At 41.7% G+C, this 17,834-nt stretch overlaps 2 protein-coding genes across 2 annotated transcripts in view; both read right to left on the reverse strand.

The window, feature by feature from the left end:
- LOC137196211 (dachshund homolog 2-like) overlaps positions 1 to 2,301 on the reverse strand; it is a 7,252-nt gene extending 4,951 nt beyond the window's left edge. Inside the window, exon 1 of the mRNA XM_067609068.1 lies at positions 1,699 to 2,301. Coding sequence (XP_067465169.1) covers positions 1,699 to 2,240 — 542 coding nt within the window. The 5' untranslated portion in view covers positions 2,241 to 2,301. The remainder of the gene's footprint in view (positions 1 to 1,698) is intronic.
- A 9,773-nt stretch (positions 2,302 to 12,074) lies between these two features.
- On the reverse strand, positions 12,075 to 17,797 carry LOC137196210 (trypsin-10-like). Its single transcript, XM_067609067.1, has 6 exons — positions 17,297 to 17,797; positions 16,724 to 16,885; positions 13,619 to 13,793; positions 12,703 to 12,962; positions 12,458 to 12,615; positions 12,075 to 12,296 (listed from the first exon to the last, which is right to left on the reverse strand). The coding sequence occupies exons 2-6, from the start codon at positions 16,761 to 16,763 to the stop codon at positions 12,156 to 12,158; spliced, it is 774 nt and encodes a 257-aa protein (XP_067465168.1). The 5' UTR covers positions 16,764 to 16,885; positions 17,297 to 17,797; the 3' UTR covers positions 12,075 to 12,155.
- Positions 17,798 to 17,834: the final 37 nt, after the last annotated feature.

The raw sequence follows: 17,834 nt of genomic DNA on the forward strand, positions 1-17,834 counted from the left end.
TTGTGAAGCACTTTGTGACCTGCTCTGTGAAAGGTGACACATTAAATAAACTTTACTTACTTACTGTTAATTTATACTGCTGAGTTTACCATGAGAGGAATAATAATAAAGATATTATAGATGTTATTATTATATAAGAGGAATAATAATAAAGATATTATAGATATTATTATATAAGAGGAATAATAATAAAGATATTATAGATGTTATTATTATATAAGAGGAATAATAATAAAGATATTATAGATATTATTATATAAGAGGAATAATAATAAAGATATTATAGATATTATTATATAAGAGGAATAATAATAAAAATATAATAGATATTATTATATAAGAGGAATAATAATAAAGATATTATAGATATTATTATATAAGAGGAATAATAATAAAGATATTATAGATATTATATTATAAGAGGAATAATAATAAAGATATTATAGATATTATTATATAAGAGGAATAATAATAAAGATATTATAGATGTTATTATTATATGAGAGGAATAATAATAAAGATATTATAGGAATTATAATAGCTTGTGGGGGAATGTTGGGTCTCTGTAAATTAAAGAGTTCGGTCTAGACCTGCTCAATGTGAAAACTGCCCTGAGATAACTTCTGTTGTGATTTGATGCTATATAAATAAAATTGGATTGAATTATTATTATGAGAGGAATAATAGTGAAGATGTTTAAACTTCTGTACATTGACAGTTAATCTGTAAACTCACTAATATTTCTACAGTTTTAACAGTCTGAGCACAGAGAGGAAGAAAACTAACACATTTATTCCTTCAGTGCAAATATTTAATACTCCAAATATTAAAATAACAAACACAAATCAGCTGTTTAAATTTTAAATTAACTGTATCATCCTGCCGATCAATCACACTGTTTAAATATTCATTATGAGACATCCCGAATACATCTGAACTAAATGATCTGACTCAATGAAGTGAAGTTAAAATGATTTTGACAGTTATCAGAGAATAAAATGAGCTCAGGGGCTGTAACCCGCTGTCTTCCATTCACATCTGTTCCTGAGAGACAGAAACAGTAATATTACAGCTGTAACATTCCTCCATCAAAAGCAAATTAATGATCGATTAATCTTTACAGTCATTATTGAGCAAACATACCAAATACTTGCTGCTGGAGTTTCTCTAAAAAACATAATATAATATACGATAAAAATATAAACTGAAGGTGTCAGTTTGGACTCAGAGAAACGGAGACGAGACATTTTAAAGACTAAATGATTAATCTTAAAGATAATCAGCTGATATATATAATTTTTTATGTTGTTTTTTTTTTTAGATTATTTTTTAAGGTTAATTAATTTGGTGACGTTAAAGTGAATCCAACATTTAATTCAGTTGACAAAGAAAAGCAGAAAATTCTCAAATCTGAGAATCTGGAACCAGAAAATATTTTTAGCATATTTGCTTAAAAACAATTAATTGATTATCAGAAGTTTAATCGATTCATTTTCTGCCACAGCAGTTGCATCTCTACTTTAGTTTTGAGCCAATAAATCAGTAAGAAATGTTCAGTTTATTTCCTGACAGCAGTCAGATCATGATGGGAAATTAAACACTTAATCAATAGTATTAAATAACGTCACATCTTATTGAAGTTGATAAATGGTTTAAATTCAGACTCAGGCTGCTGCAGCTCCGCGGCTCTCGGCTCACCTGGCGTTGGTGCAGTCCCGGTACAGCGTCTCGAAGTCGGCTCTGGTGATGAGCTTGCAGCGGTTGACTCCGGGCTGGATGGCTCCGAGCCCCCGCAGGACGCGCACCTGCTCCACGGTGCAGACCACCGGGCTGATGTCCAGCCGCTTCAGCTTGGTGTAGACGGTGTGCAGTCCGCCCACCAGGTGCTTCAGGAAGAGCTCGAACACCTGCGGGAGGCAGATCAGCTCCACGCCGTTCACCGTGAACGACGCCACCTTCACGCCGTGAACTTCCACCATCTTACACTCGGTGTGCGGAGGAGCCCCGCCGCCGCTGCCTCCGCCGCCTCCCCCGACGCTCCTCCCGTTCACACTGACAGGGACTCTGCCGCTCCCGCCGCCTGCCGCCGCGCCGCTCAGGAAAGCTCCGGACAGGCGAGCAGCGGGGAGGCGCGGAGAGCTGGCCGGGTCGGGAGCGCTGTAAGGCGGGTCGGAGTGGAAGACAGGGCCGGTGGGCGGGCTGGAGGTCCGGGACAGAGAGGTGTTAGAGGAGCCCGCCATGTTATAAAACACAGACGAAGAAGAGTTTGTTTTATTTTTATTCTCTTTTCATCTGAGTGTTTCCCGCTATCTGTCCCCTCTGTTCCCGCCACTCAGACTGAAGGAGCTCCGCCCCTCCCTCTGCTACACCTGTCTCTCTCTCTCTCTCTCTCTCTCTCTCCTCTCTCTCTCTCTCTCTCTCTCTCTCCCTCTGCTACACCTGTCTCTCTCTCTCTCTCTCTCTCTCTCTCTCCCTCTGCTACACCTGTCTCTCTCTCTCTCTCTCTCTCTCTCTCTCCCTCTCTCTCTCTCTCTCTCTACCACACCTGTCTCTCTCTCTCTCTCTCCCTCTGCTACACCTGTCTCTCTCTCTCTCTCTCTCTCTCTCTCTCTCTCTCTCTCCCTCTCTCTCTCTCTCTCTCTCTCTCCCTCTGCTACACCTGTCTCTCTCTCTCTCTCTCTCTACCACACCTGTCTCTCTCTCTCTCTCTCTCTCTCTCTCTCTCTCTCTACCACACCTGTCTCTCTCTCTCTCTCTCCCTCTGCTACACCTGTCTCTCTCTCTCTCTCTCTCTACCACACCTGTCTCTCTCTCTCTCTCTCTCTCTCTCTCTACCACACCTGTCTCTCTCTCTCTCTCTCTCTCTCTCTCTCTCTACCACACCTGTCTCTCTCTCTCTCTCTCTCTCTCTCTCTCTCTCTCTCTACCACACCTGTCTCTCTCTCTCTCTCTCTCTCTCTCTCTCTCTCTACCACACCTGTCTCTCTCTCTCTCTCTCTCTCTCTACCACACCTGTCTCTCTCTCTCTCTCTCTCTCTCTCTCTCTCTCTACCACACCTGTCTCTCTCTCTCTCGTTGTCTTTATTGGCATGGCTGCATACAATACCACATTGCTAAAACATATTTACACAAACTTAAAACAATCATAGCAAACAAATGAATAAATGAAAGCCAGGAGGGAGTCCTCTCTGCCTACTGGTCCTGAGGCTGAACGAACCATCAACCACTCAGGTCTTTACACCAGGACCACCTCAGCTTCAGGACACATGCATTCAGAAAATTAGACCGAACCAAATTATGATGAAAGAAAAAGAAAATTAAAGCTGCAAGCAGCGTTGAACGGGCCCTCGCGCCTCCGCGCATCAGGGGTCGCGGCACAATCAAAGGTCTTCTGTTACAGGCATGTAGATGTTTTCAGACCCGGCTGTTTTCAGACAGTGCAAGACGGAGATAAACATCACTTCCTTTGTCCACTGTTTTACCTGCTGCTGGGGCTGCTTCAATGAAATTTTGTGGGGGGGGCTATTCAACCAGTTTGTGTAAAGTTTGGTGCAGACTGGAGCATTTACAATAAAGTTATAACAACTTCCTCTGTCATGGCGAAACATCAAATCTCAACGGTGTGAGGATGAGAGTTTTGGGCCCATTCACTTCAATTTCAATTAGTAAACTGAAAACTCTTGATGAGTTTGTGTGTAAAACAAATTAATTTCCTAATTTTCATCAAGTTTATTTTTAGAAAAGACTTTTGACCCACATGACCTGGTCAAAGTGTGATTGACATGTGTACTGTCAGGTGTGTAGAGACTCATATATTTGAATGGAGAGTGTGAGCGAACCGCTAGGTGCTCGGGTCCTAATAAAGGAAAAACTGCAGCACAGAGCTACACATTTTAGTTTTGATGGTATTTTTCTACAGAACTTTATCACTAAACTGTCACCCTCACTCCATTTATTCCCTTCCTGTCATAGGTCATCCCCACTACTGAATTATACATATAAGACCTATAATTATTGTAAAATAAATGATAATAACACCAAACTTCATATAAAGTTTGTATATAATGTACTGTATGTATACAGGCCTTTCTGCTGTATCCTACAAAAATGAGCTGCATTCAACCCCCACACCAGTAGCAGCTGATGACTCAAAATATTGGGGAGGACAGGAGAAAAACCAACATGGAATCTCACAACAAACCACATCAAACTATATCATTGTTCCCCACCTGATGAAATCAGAGGGGTGGGGGACAGTTTTATATGCCAATAAAACAATTTGCTTTTAAAAACAAAAACCCCTGAGTGGTGAAAAGGCTGCTTCTTTAAAGACATTTAGCATATACATATTGTTTCTAAACAAAGAAGAGTTCATTTTAGCCGTGCAGTGGTTCACAATGTGTCATTTTACCAACAAAGTTAATTTCAAATTTATAGTATTGTTCTATTGTGACAACAGATTTATGTTCTCATCAGAAACAGACAACAAATCACATGATTTACACGTGTTTCCTGTGTATTTTCTTAGTATACAGAAATATATAAAGTACCACAAAGCTTATAATGTGATACAGGAACAGATCAGTGCTGAATACTAGAAAGACTGAACACTAAAAACATTCACAGATCTAAAAGTGTAGGTTCACATCAGAAAGTATTAATGCATGTATCAAAAACATTACTTACACACTGATGTATATGCATCACATATAAAATATCGTCTACAACGCTGACATGTTAACACTTGTTATTCTATTTACTTTAAGCTTATTACTCAATATACGACTCAGCTTAAAAACCAACTGAAGAAACTGTCACAACAAGCAGCCAGACCTCCTGCACACTCATTCACTAATCACACAACATCAACAGGTGACTGAACAACCACTCAATTAAAAACTGGACCAATTCCACATGAATGAGTGAGTCCAGACAGCTCACTGTAACTTCAACAAGCAAACTACCTACAGCACATTATATGATCTCTGCTGCATTCTGGTTAAGGAGATAAATTCACACAACAGCCACACAGAGACATTTAACCATCAGAGATGAAATTAGCAACCAAAGAGACAGAGAGAGAGAAGCTGTATCTGACTCACGTTATCTGATGTCTTCTTCTTTCTATCATGGAGATGAAGTATTCATGTCATAACATCCATTTGTGGCTGTTGGTCATCTTGTTTGTTAGTTAACAGAACTTTGTGGCTGCTGGTTAACCAGTCTGATATCATTAGCAACAATGACAAACAAGCTAACTCTCCTGGTTGAATACAGAGGTCCTGATATTCTGGAGCTCTGTGCTTCTGGTTGGATAATTGTCTTAGTTTTTTCCTCATGTTTTTACATTCTGAGTCAAACCATTTTTCTTGTTTTCTCTTTTTTGGGTTTAGTTTTAGGAAGGATAAGTTAGATTGTTGCCACACGTGTCACATCTTGCCTGGACTTAAAGTGTTTTTTTGGTCTTATGTTGTGTTCTGTGGGGTCTCCTGGTTTAGCACTTCTGTTTGGTCCTTCGGTTCATGGGGGTTTTCTTGTGTGATTTGGGTGGTGGGTTTTGGAGGACTGCATCATTGGTTTGTTGGGTTGTGTGCTTGGGTTTGTGTTTGTGGTTGGTTTTGGATGGGTTAGTGTAGATGGCATTAAGTTTGTTTTCTGGGTTTTTGTTCTGTTTCCCTTGTGTGTTCATGTGCTCCTCCACACCTGCCCTGTGTTAGCCTCGTCAGCCCTGCCCCGCTCCCTGTGTGTCCTCAGCCAATCAGCTCCCTGTATGTTCATTCCCCTCTCGAGTTCTCCACCCATCTCCCCACCTGCACCTCATCTCCTTGTTAGTTCAGTTTCTTTTTAAGTTCTGGTTTTCTGTTCAGTCTTTGTTGGATCGTTTTGTGTTGTTCCTTCTGCTAGTTCTGTTCAGCCCTGTTTACCTGTCCGTGACCATCCACAATTAAAAGAGTTTTTCATCATATCTGCATTCCGGCCTCTGCGTTTGGGTCCACTCCTGCTTCCCCGAGCCTGACACACGATGAAAGATATTGTTAATGTGCTCTGTGGCCACGTTTACTCCTTCTTTACTGTGTGGATATGTACGGGCCAGGAAAGAATTTAAAAGCTGCTCGTTGCCTCCTGATGTTCAGGTAATCTGTTTTGCTTCCATAAGTAGTGAGCTGTTATATGATATAGTTTACTGGGGTTTGGGCATGTTTGGTTAGAGTGTGTTCTTTTTAGGTAGATCCTGATCTGAATTATTATGATCTGAAAAGGGGGTTTGTTGTTTAACTGTGAATGCTCTGAAACAGAAAGGGTCCAAATCTGTTACTGCATAATCTACTGTGCTACTGCCAAGAGAAGAGCTGTAGGTGTAACGGCCAAAGGAGTCCCCTCTGAACCGACCATTGACTATGTATAGACTGAGGGCCCGGCACAGCTGCAGTAGTTCTTTCCCATTTTTGTTTGTGATTTTATCATAATTACAGGTGTTAGTTTTATTATTCATGTATTTGTCTCCCTTTGTTCTAGTCGTGTCTGATTCTTCTGATTCCAGCGCTGTCTGTGTTCTGTCCTCTCTTCTGCTGTTTTGGTGGTTCGATGTGGGGATGCGGCCCGGCGCAGCGTCTTTCAGTGTCCTTGCGAAGACAGAAATATTTTCTTTTTTGAGGTGTACTTGCTCATAGAGGTTGTCGACACTGAGGGTTGGGTGATGGGCCAGATATGCGTTGGGTCTGAGGGCACCATCTCTTGACGTGCTGGAATTGATCCCTAAAATGGTTTTAGGGTGGAAGTCTTTTGGTGGGAGCAGGGTGGACATGACAATCTTTGGCCTTGTTGATCACTGCTCTTAGTGATGTTGCAACCCGTTCCTGCTGGGCTCTCAGATCGTTGGCGCCTGCATGGATGATGATGTGAATCGGGCTGCTAAGATGTTCTTCAGATAGCAGGTCAAGGGCTCTGTTAGTAGTGGGGCATCGGATTTTGGTTACGCTGTGGTCTCTTTTCATCCAGGAGCTTCCCATTAGAGTCTGTAAGAAAAACAACGTCCCATTTATTTTGTACGGTGGGGAGTGATGATTGCTCTGATGGGTGTTGCTGTTCACAAGGAACACTGAGGTTTGTCGGTGGTTCTGGTGTCTGCTGCAGGTCAGGAGAGGCAGCCAGTGGGCTGGTGAGGGTTTGTGGTTCAGGGGAAGCAGGTTTGGGTTAACAGGAAGTTGCAGCTGCTGGCTGAGGCTGTGAATTGTCACTTCTTTCTCTCTCAGCTTCTCAGCCAGTAAAGAGATCTCTTTCTTGTTGTCAGTTGTCTCTTGTTTCATTTCTCTCAGCAGTGCTGTTAGCGTGGCTAACTCTTTCCTGCATGCTGAAGTTCTTTTAGCTGGGTCTGGGTGTGTTGCTGATGGATGGCTTTGTTTGATTCTCTAACAGAGTTTGTCTGGAGGGAAAATTCCTGAAGTTGCACCAGTTCACTTTCCATATGTGCAAGCTTATCTCTCATTTCATTCATGGTGGTATATATTGTTGGTCAGTTCCCTCTCTGTTCCTCCTCCGCCAGGCTACTGTATGTTGGTGATGGGGAGGCAGTTGAAGTTGTCTGTGGGGGATCCAGAGGGGAGGTGACAGCAGGACCAGATTTCTCTCTCTGTGCTCCTACTAGTGTTTTGAAGGTTTCCCAGTTTTGTAGATGTTGATAGTTGTCATCACTGTATCTGGATCCTCACTCTCTTTTAGCTGTCGTTTCCATCCATTATAAATGCCTTTTCTTTCTGCAGATGGGTGGTGGAGGATGATGGTGCTGTGCCATGCACTGGGGTGTCCAGAGTAAAATATTAGGTTGCTGACATCTCCATTTTTTTTTTTATAAAGATCAGCAAACAGAGTCTCAGGTTTTCCTTCCAGCAGCTTCTGTTTAAACTCTCGTCTTTGACATTCATTTTTTACCTCAGAAGGGTAATTGATTGGCTGGTCGTGAGCCAGAGTTGAGCAGTGGGAGAGTGTCTCTGATTGGCTCATGCTGGTGGGACTATTTGTGTACAGCACTCTGATTGGTCCAATTACTTCTAGTTTTTGATTGGCTCTCACTGGACCTTATTTAAATGAAGCAAGTGACAATGCAATGTACTCCCAGCTGTCAGTGCTAATGTTAGCTTAATTTAGCTAAATGTTTAAATAAAGTAGGAACAAACAAACTGATCAAAAAACGTGTAGAAGATGAATTTTCAGGGTTCATCACAGATACATCCCTCCATGTCCTAGTAGATGAATGTTCCTCAGTAACTTAGATGTAGATTTGATTCTTGTTCGTCTTTGTTTTCTGATGAGTTGTTGCTCTTTTAGGTTGTATTTGTCTTCTTTCTTATGGAATAGAAATGTAAAATTACTCTGTTTTTAAACAACAAACAGATCAAATAATCTGGGAGCTCTTGCAAAGCATTAATCTCTCTCTTTATGCTACACCTGTCTCTCTCTCTCTATGCTACACCTGTCTCTCTCTCTCTCTCTCTATGCTACACCTGTCTCTCTCTCTCTCTCTCTATGCTACACCTCTCTCTCTCTCTCTCTCTCTATGCTACACCTCTCTCTCTCTCTCTCTTTATGCTACACCTCTCTCTCTCTCTCTCTCTCTATGCTACACCTCTCTCTCTCTCTCTCTCTATGCTACACCTCTCTCTCTCTCTCTCTCTATGCTACACCTCTCTCTCTCTCTCTCTCTATGCTACACCTCTCTCTCTCTCTCTCTCTATGCTACACCTCTCTCTCTCTCTCTCTCTATGCTACACCTCTCTCTCTCTCTCTCTCTCTATGCTACACCTCTCTCTCTCTCTCTCTCTCTATGCTACACCTCTCTCTCTCTCTCTCTCTATGCTACACCTCTCTCTCTCTCTCTCTCTATGCTACACCTCTCTCTCTCTCTCTCTCTCTCTCTATGCTACACCTCTCTCTCTCTCTCTCTCTATGCTACACCTCTCTCTCTCTCTCTCTCTATGCTACACCTCTCTCTCTCTCTCTCTCTATGCTACACCTCTCTCTCTCTCTCTCTCTATGCTACACCTCTCTCTCTCTCTCTCTCTATGCTACACCTCTCTCTCTCTCTCTCTCTATGCTACACCTCTCTCTCTCTCTCTCTCTATGCTACACCTCTCTCTCTCTCTCTCTCTATGCTACACCTCTCTCTCTCTCTCTCTCTATGCTACACCTCTCTCTCTCTCTCTCTCTATGCTACACCTCTCTCTCTCTCTCTCTCTATGCTACACCTCTCTCTCTCTCTCTCTCTATGCTACACCTCTCTCTCTCTCTCTCTCTATGCTACACCTCTCTCTCTCTCTCTCTCTATGCTACACCTCTCTCTCTCTCTCTCTCTATGCTACACCTCTCTCTCTCTCTCTCTCTATGCTACACCTCTCTCTCTCTCTCTCTCTATGCTACACCTCTCTCTCTCTCTCTCTCTATGCTACACCTCTCTCTCTCTCTCTCTCTATGCTACACCTCTCTCTCTCTCTCTCTCTATGCTACACCTCTCTCTCTCTCTCTCTCTATGCTACACCTCTCTCTCTCTCTCTCTCTATGCTACACCTCTCTCTCTCTCTCTCTCTATGCTACACCTCTCTCTCTCTCTCTCTCTATGCTACACCTCTCTCTCTCTCTCTCTCTATGCTACACCTCTCTCTCTCTCTCTCTCTATGCTACACCTGTCTCTCTCTCTCTCTCTATGCTACACCTGTCTCTCTCTCTCTCTCTATGCTACACCTGTCTCTCTCTCTCTCTCTATGCTACACCTGTCTCTCTCTCTCTCTCTATGCTACACCTGTCTCTCTCTCTCTCTCTATGCTACACCTGTCTCTCTCTCTCTCTCTATGCTACACCTGTCTCTCTCTCTCTCTATGCTACACCTGTCTCTCTCTCTCTATGCTAGACTTCCTTGTTGTGCTAAAGAATAACAGGCCATGGCAGCACAAGATTAAAAAAACTGCGAACATTTTATTTTCATCTATTTGAACATCACAGCTCTGCTATGAACGCTGAAACTTAAAAATGTTAAATACTTGTTTATTTGTGAAGAGACATTATATATCCGTTAAAAGAGTTCTAGTCAGGGGTGGATGTGTGCTCTAGTGTGTCTACATGTTTGTTGACAGTATGTGTGGTATTACTGTCCAATGAGGAAGAAACAGCCTCTGTAACAGGACTGCTGTTCGTCTCTCTGATCCCAGATGTTAAATCTGAGAAACGGACATGAAAAGAGAGAGGACAGATCTGGCCTCCAGATCCTACAGGCATCACACATACAATCAACTATGCATATAAATCAATAATGTCTTGTTGTGTGATGTTTGCAGCCTTCAGGCCTCCAGCATCTGGACCTCCCATTACAGACTGGGAGAGCTGCTGTGAAGCAGGTTACCAGCTGGAACTGTGATGCAAACATAACAAGTACACCTGAGAACAAGCATGTAAACACCTTACTGTCTAATAGCAAAATAATAAAACCATATCAATAAACCAGTCATTTGCTTTTCACTCCCACAGGTCCAGTGTGATGACTGGGAGACGGCTTCATGCCCAGTAAAAGGCCAGGAGAGGAAACTGGGAGTGCCCCATGTGCAACCCTAACCCAGTGTAGTAATAATGTTTGGTATTGATTTGGAGTCACTGGGTCACATGACATGGAAGCTATTGAAGAAACTACAATTATCATTATTATTATTATTATTATTATTATTATTATTATTATTATTATTAGACATTATCAATTAGAACAGGTGCAGTCAAAAGTTTTAATCATAATGTTCACTAATATGGGCTCGAAGGTATTAGAGACGATGGCTTTGTGTCATTGAACCAGTAATTTATTGATGGTCGCTGAGTGAAACTCCTGCAGTGAGCTGACCGTCCTCTCTGCCAACGCTGGAGCTGAGGAAGAGGAAGCTGCTGCATCAGAGCCGATGTCTGTCCAACATTCAACTTTAACAACCTTAAACTAACCTCACCGCGGTGTTTATCAGCAGCTGCACTGACGGCTTACAGGACATCATCTGGATAAATGCATTTACTGCAAGCAGTGACCCAAACACTGCTGGAGGCCACATGGAGGCAGTCAGAGATCAGCTAAAGGGAAAACTAGCAGACACTGTAATGAGTTTAAAGCAAAGTGCTGTTTAAAAACAATATGATCTTCTTCATCAGGATCAATGATGATAAACTATCTGAAGTATAAGATGCACCTCTGCTGAATACTGCATCCACTCTGTAACTTTATCTCTGGAGATGTATGAATCAAAAGGTTTGATCAGCGCAGTGTGAATTTCATACACTTAATAATGAGCTTCAATAACAGGAGATGCATTAACAGCAACAATCAGCTCTGCAGAACGATGCATGAACCAACACTCAGTAATGACACTTCAAGTCAAACTTTGATAGTTTTGGAATCAAATGGTTTTATCAGCGCAAACTTTATCTGATCAACTCTGACGGAGTGAATTTGACACATTAATGTCTCCTCATTTAAAAACCTCATTTTAGTGTAAATAAACTTGAACTTGACCACTGCATTAACAGGAATATTTTAATCCTTTTTTTTTTAGAAATGTAATTCATCAAGTAGTGAGATATTTTCACTCTCAGTGATGTGATGTCATGTTCATGTGTGATCAACAAAACTAAAGGTTCAGTGTTAATCTAACATGTCAACATAAACAGGCTACAGTATATCGTCTACATGTCAGACTAATATTGATGACGGACTTCTGTCTTCTTGTCATGCTGACAGTGAAATAAGACAGGAAGTGCTCCTCCATTCTCATTATGAGCACAGACTGTGTTTGATATTAATTATGAATCATCATACATGACTACAGTCATCATCATCATCATCATCATCATCATCATCCTCACACTCACTGAGATCCAGTCTGATGGCTGATGTTGAAAAGCTTCAGGCCCATAATAAATGTTGATGATCCCTCTGCATCAGTCAACAACATTTAACTGGACACTGGTGCAGCTGCACTGGTACACCTCACAACCATGTCAATCATCACAATCACACACAAACAAACAAACAAACAAACAAACAGACTGGTTGATGCAGTTACGGAGATCTATGATCTCTTTATTGTCAGACAGTGTTACAGTACTGACTGACCTTTGGTCAGTTACAGACAAGTTTAGATGCCAGTTTCAGTGTGAATCCACTGCCTGTAGGCACAGACGTCCATGTAGAAAGTCCACCCTGTGCCAGGGTCAGTACTACTAACAGTCACTCCATACAGACGACCATCCTTCACCAGACTGCCGCCAGAATCCCCCTGATTGGACAAGGGATGGAGAGACAGAAAGAGAGGGTGAGACAGTGAGAGAGTGAGACAGTGATGGAGGGTGAGACAGTGATGGAGAGTGAGACAGTGATGGAGGGTGAGACAGTGAGAGAGGGTGAGACAGTGATGGAGGGTGAGACAGTTAGACTTACTGGGCAGCTCTTACATGCGTTGGGTTCATGGGAGCACAGCATATGTTGTCCTTTCCATTTATAATCAGCTTTAGGGATATTGGCATGCAGGTTACGACCAGTGCAGGTTGCATGCAGTTGAACGTTTCCACACTGCAGTTTGTCTGCTTTCTCCTGGTCTGTGAACACAAAGAGCCAAATATAACTTTCTGTATTACATTACAATATAAAATATTATGATTTATTGACGTCTGGATCTGACTCACATGTCTCAGTAGCAGCATCATAAGCTGTGAAGGACCATCCCATAATAGTGTAGGTATCGCCATTAACAGTAGGTGATGAACATGTAACATCAGGGAGTTGGATGGTGGGAAGTCCCTGAGGGGCAGTTTGGGGCAGTTTAAGAAGCATGATGTCATGATCGTGACCATCAGCGTTATAGACATGCTTTACATTCCCTGTAGTGATCTGCATCGGTGTTCCCTGTTTGGTTGGATGTTTGCCCAAAATCACATAAAAGTCCCTGAGAAGAGGAAGAAGAAATGCAGAATATTAAACCAAACACACAGATTCTCTCATTTTGTGGGATCTTTTCAGTGTTCAGTGGCTGTTTATTGATTAATATTGATCAATGTGTGTCTGCAGACCCCTGTGTTACCCTCCATGTGTATAACATCTGTCAGAGGTCGACTCTTTAACTCCTTAATGTTCCTTCAAGCTGAGAGACATTTTCTAATGATGACACAACTTTTCAATAATGGAATAATATCCTGATTGTATCAATAATCCACAGAGATCCACACTGTTGGATCAATACACACACACACATCACATATTGATCTAAGTGACACTGCAGCTGTATGTTGGTCTGTTTTTAACTATTTATCATCACTGTTTCTCATTCATACACATATATTACAGAGACAATAACAATAATCAGACTCTCATTACAACATAAACAGGCTGCCTGTATATGGACCAGCCTTACTGGAAATATTATTGATAATTAGTTTAAACCATGTTGTGTTGCATTGATCAGAGCTGAGAGAATGAAGCTGTGCTGTTTGTCTGTAATTCCTCTTTTACTTCTTTTAATAAATGTTCACATTTATATCTGTCAACACAAATACAAATAATCATCCTGAACGGTTGCAAGTTAGTCTGAAAAAGTTCTCTTACCCTTTATCACAGTGTCCAGCAGTGAGGACCCAGTCTGGACCAATCAGATTCCCTCCACAGAACCTGGTGTAAAAATCATTTTTCTTCTTCGCCAGGACCACGTAGTGCCGACCCTGGTCTTCACCGCAATCCTTTCCATTTAATACCCTTTTCTGGATGTCCACAGCACCAGCAACTACAGAGACAACAAACACAGATATGTGTGTGTGAGTGTGTATAATGTGTGTGTGTGAGTGTGTGTATAATGTGTGTGAGTGTGTGTAATGTGTGTGTGAGTGTGTGTATAATGTGTGTGAGTGTGTGTAATGTGTGTGAGTGTGTGTAATGTGTGTGTGAGTGTGTGTATAAGGTGTGTGAGTGTGTGTAATGTGTGTGTGAGTGTGTGTAATGTGTGTGTGTGAGTGTGTATAATGTGTGTGTGAGTGTGTATAATGTGTGTGAGTGTGTGTATAATGTGTGTGAGTGTGTGTAATGTGTGTGTGAGTGTGTGTATAATGTGTGTGAGTGTGTGTAATGTGTGTGAGTGTGTGTATAATGTGTGTGAGTGTGTGTATAATGTGTGTGAGTGTGTGTATAATGTGTGTGAGTGTGTGTATAATGTGTGTGAGTGTGTGTAATGTGTGTGTGAGTGTGTGTAATGTGTGTGAGTGTGTGTATAATGTGTGTGAGTGTGTGTATAATGTGTGTGAGTGTGTGTAATGTGTGTGTGAGTGTGTGTATAAGGTGTGTGAGTGTGTGTAATGTGTGTGTGTGAGTGTGTGTATAATGTGTGTGAGTGTGTGTATAATGTGTGTGAGTGTGTGTAATGTGTGTGAGTGTGTGTATAATGTGTGTGAGTGTGTGTAATGTGTGTGCGTGAGTGTGTGTATAATGTGTGTGAGTGTGTGTATAATGTGTGTGAGTGTGTGTAATGTGTGTGTGTGAGTGTGTATAATGTGTGTGAGTGTGTGTATAAGGTGTGTGAGTGTGTGTAATGTGTGTGTGTGAGTGTGTATAATGTGTGTGAGTGTGTGTATAATGTGTGTGAGTGTGTGTAATGTGTGTGAGTGTGTGTATAATGTGTGTGAGTGTGTGTAATGTGTGTGAGTGTGTGTATAATGTGTGTGAGTGTGTGTAATGTGTGTGAGTGTGTGTATAATGTGTGTGAGTGTGTGTATAATGTGTGTGAGTGTGTGTAATGTGTGTGTGAGTGTGTGTAATGTGTGTGTGTGAGTGTGTGTAATGTGTGTGAGTGTGTGTAATGTGTGTGTGAGTGTGTGTATAAGGTGTGTGAGTGTGTGTAATGTGTGTGTGTGAGTGTGTGTATAATGTGTGTGAGTGTGTGTAATGTGTGTGTGAGTGTGTGTATAAGGTGTGTGAGTGTGTGTAATGTGTGTGTGTGAGTGTGTGTATAATGTGTGTGAGTGTGTGTATAAGGTGTGTGAGTGTGTGTAATGTGTGTGTGTGAGTGTGTATAATGTGTGTGTGAGTGTGTATAATGTGTGTGAGTGTGTGTAATGTGTGCGAGTGTGTGTAATGTGTGTGAGTGTGTGTGTATAATGTGTGTGAGTGTGTGTATAAGGTGTGTGAGTGTGTGTAATGTGTGTGTGTGAGTGTGTATAATGTGTGTGTGAGTGTGTATAATGTGTGTGAGTGTGTATAATGTGTGTGAGTGTGTGTAATGTGTGTGAGTGTGTGTAATGTGTGTGTGAGTGTGTATAATGTGTGTGTGAGTGTGTGTATAATGTGTGTGAGTGTGTATAATGTGTGTGTGAGTGTGTATAATGTGTGTGTGAGTGTGTGTATAATGTGTGTGAGTGTGTATAATGTGTGTGTGAGTGTGTATAATGTGTGTGAGTGTGTATAATGTGTGTGAGTGTGTATAATGTGTGTGTGAGTGTGTGTATAATGTGTGTGAGTGTGTGTATAATGTGTGTGTGAGTGTGTATAATGTGTGTGTGAGTGTGTATAATGTGTGTGTGAGTGTGTATAATGTGTGTGAGTGTGTATAATGTGTGTGAGTGTGTATAATGTGTGTGAGTGTGTATAATGTGTGTGAGTGTGTGTGTGTATAATGTGTGTGTGAGTGTGTGTGTGAGTGTGAGTGTGTATAATGTGTGTGTGAGTGTGAGTGTGTATAATGTGTGTGTGAGTGTGTGTGTGAGTGTGAGTGTGTATAATGTGTGTGTGAGTGTGAGTGTGTATAATGTGTGTGTGAGTGTGTGTGTGAGTGTGAGTGTGTATAATGTGTGTGTGAGTGTGTATTATGTGTGTGTGAGTGTGTATAATGTGTGTGTGAGTGTGTATTATGTGTGTGTGAGTGTGTATAATGTGTGTGAGTGTGTATAATGTGTGTGTGAGTGTGTATAATGTGTGTGAGTGTGTGTAATGTGTGTGAGTGTGTATAATGTGTGTGAGTGTGTATAATGTATGTGAGTGTGTATAATGTGTGTGAGTGTGTGTGTGAGTGTGTGTGTATAATGTGTGTGTGAGTGTGTGTGTGAGTGTGAGTGTGTATAATGTGTGTGTGAGTGTGAGTGTGTATAATGTGTGTGTGAGTGTGTGTGTGAGTGTGAGTGTGTATAATGTGTGTGTGAGTGTGTATTATGTGTGTGTGAGTGTGTATAATGTGTGTGTGAGTGTGTATTATGTGTGTGTGAGTGTGTATAATGTGTGTGTGAGTGTGTATTATGTGTGTGTGAGTGTGTATAATGTGTGTGAGTGTGTATAATGTGTGTGAGTGTGTGTAATGTGTGTGAGTGTGTATAATGTATGTGAGTGTGTATAATGTGTGTGAGTGTGTATAATGTATGTGAGTGTGTATAATGTGTGTGAGTGTGTGTGTGAGTGTGAGTGTGTATAATGTGTGTGTGAGTGTGTATTATGTGTGTGTGAGTGTGTATAATGTGTGTGTGAGTGTGTATAATGTGTGTGTGAGTGTGTATAATGTGTGTGAGTGTGTATAATGTGTGTGAGTGAACACATACAGTATGTCGGCTGTCTGCATATGAAGCTTTGTTGAGTTCTAGTTGATAATGAGTTTAAAACATGTTGCATTGATCAGTGCTGACAGAGTGAAGCTGTCAGTAGGTGAAGAGTGTAACAGGCAGAGTGGTTCAACTTTACCTGCTGACGCCAAGACGAGCAGAGGGATCAAACTCTTCATCGTGGTCTTCCTTCTCGGTCCACTTCTCCGGTGTCTGGGTCACAGTGTTGCTCGTTTTTAAATGTTCTTTATTATCTGTCATCTCTCATCCTGCGTGGACCAATCAGGTTCCATCACGTACTCTGGACACATTCATACAGATCAGCAGGTGTGCAGGACGGCAGCGACGTTTCACAGAACAATGAATTCTTCAGAGTTTAATCTCATGCAAATTTCCCCTTAAAACATCAGTCAGGTGTCAGTGTCTGCTGTGTGTCAGCTTCCCTCTTTATCTGAAGGCTTCCTACATATGGACTTCATAAGGCATGCACACCTGTTGCACATTTATAAAGCAGTTATTGTGCTTTCAGTATAACTGAGGTCAGTATTCACAAGCTGACATCAAATGTTTCATGTAGCGTGTGACAGTGAAATAAGACAGGAAGTGCTCCTCCTTTCTCCTTATGAGCACAGACTGTGTTTGATATCAATTATGAATCATCATACATGACTACAGTCATCATCATCATCATCATCATCATCCTCACACTCACTGAGATCCAGTCTGATGGCTGATGTTGAAAAGCTTCAGGCCCATAATAAGTGTTGATGATCCCTCTGCATCAGTCAACAACATTTAACTGGACACTGGTGCAGCTGCACTGGTACACCTCACAACCATGTGTGAGACCAGTGGAGACGTTAAAGGACACTGACTGGCAGCTTCAGAGGCTTTTACAGCACATTTACCTACTTTCATGTAATCAGATGTTTGTCTGGATGCAGTGAAACATCAACACAGTTAAAGAGACAAATATCACTTTCTGTATTACAATTACAATACACACACACACACACACACACACACACACACACACACGCACACACACTCACACACACACACACACACACACACGCACACACACACTCACACACACACACACACACACACACACACACACACACACACACGCACACACACTCACACACACACACACACACGCACACACACACTCACACACACACACACACACACGCACACACACTCACACACACACACTCACACACACATAAACACACACAACCATCTCT

The sequence above is a fragment of the Thunnus thynnus genome, chromosome 13, assembly GCF_963924715.1.
Source record: "Thunnus thynnus chromosome 13, fThuThy2.1, whole genome shotgun sequence".
Lineage (NCBI taxonomy): Eukaryota > Metazoa > Chordata > Actinopteri > Scombriformes > Scombridae > Thunnus > Thunnus thynnus.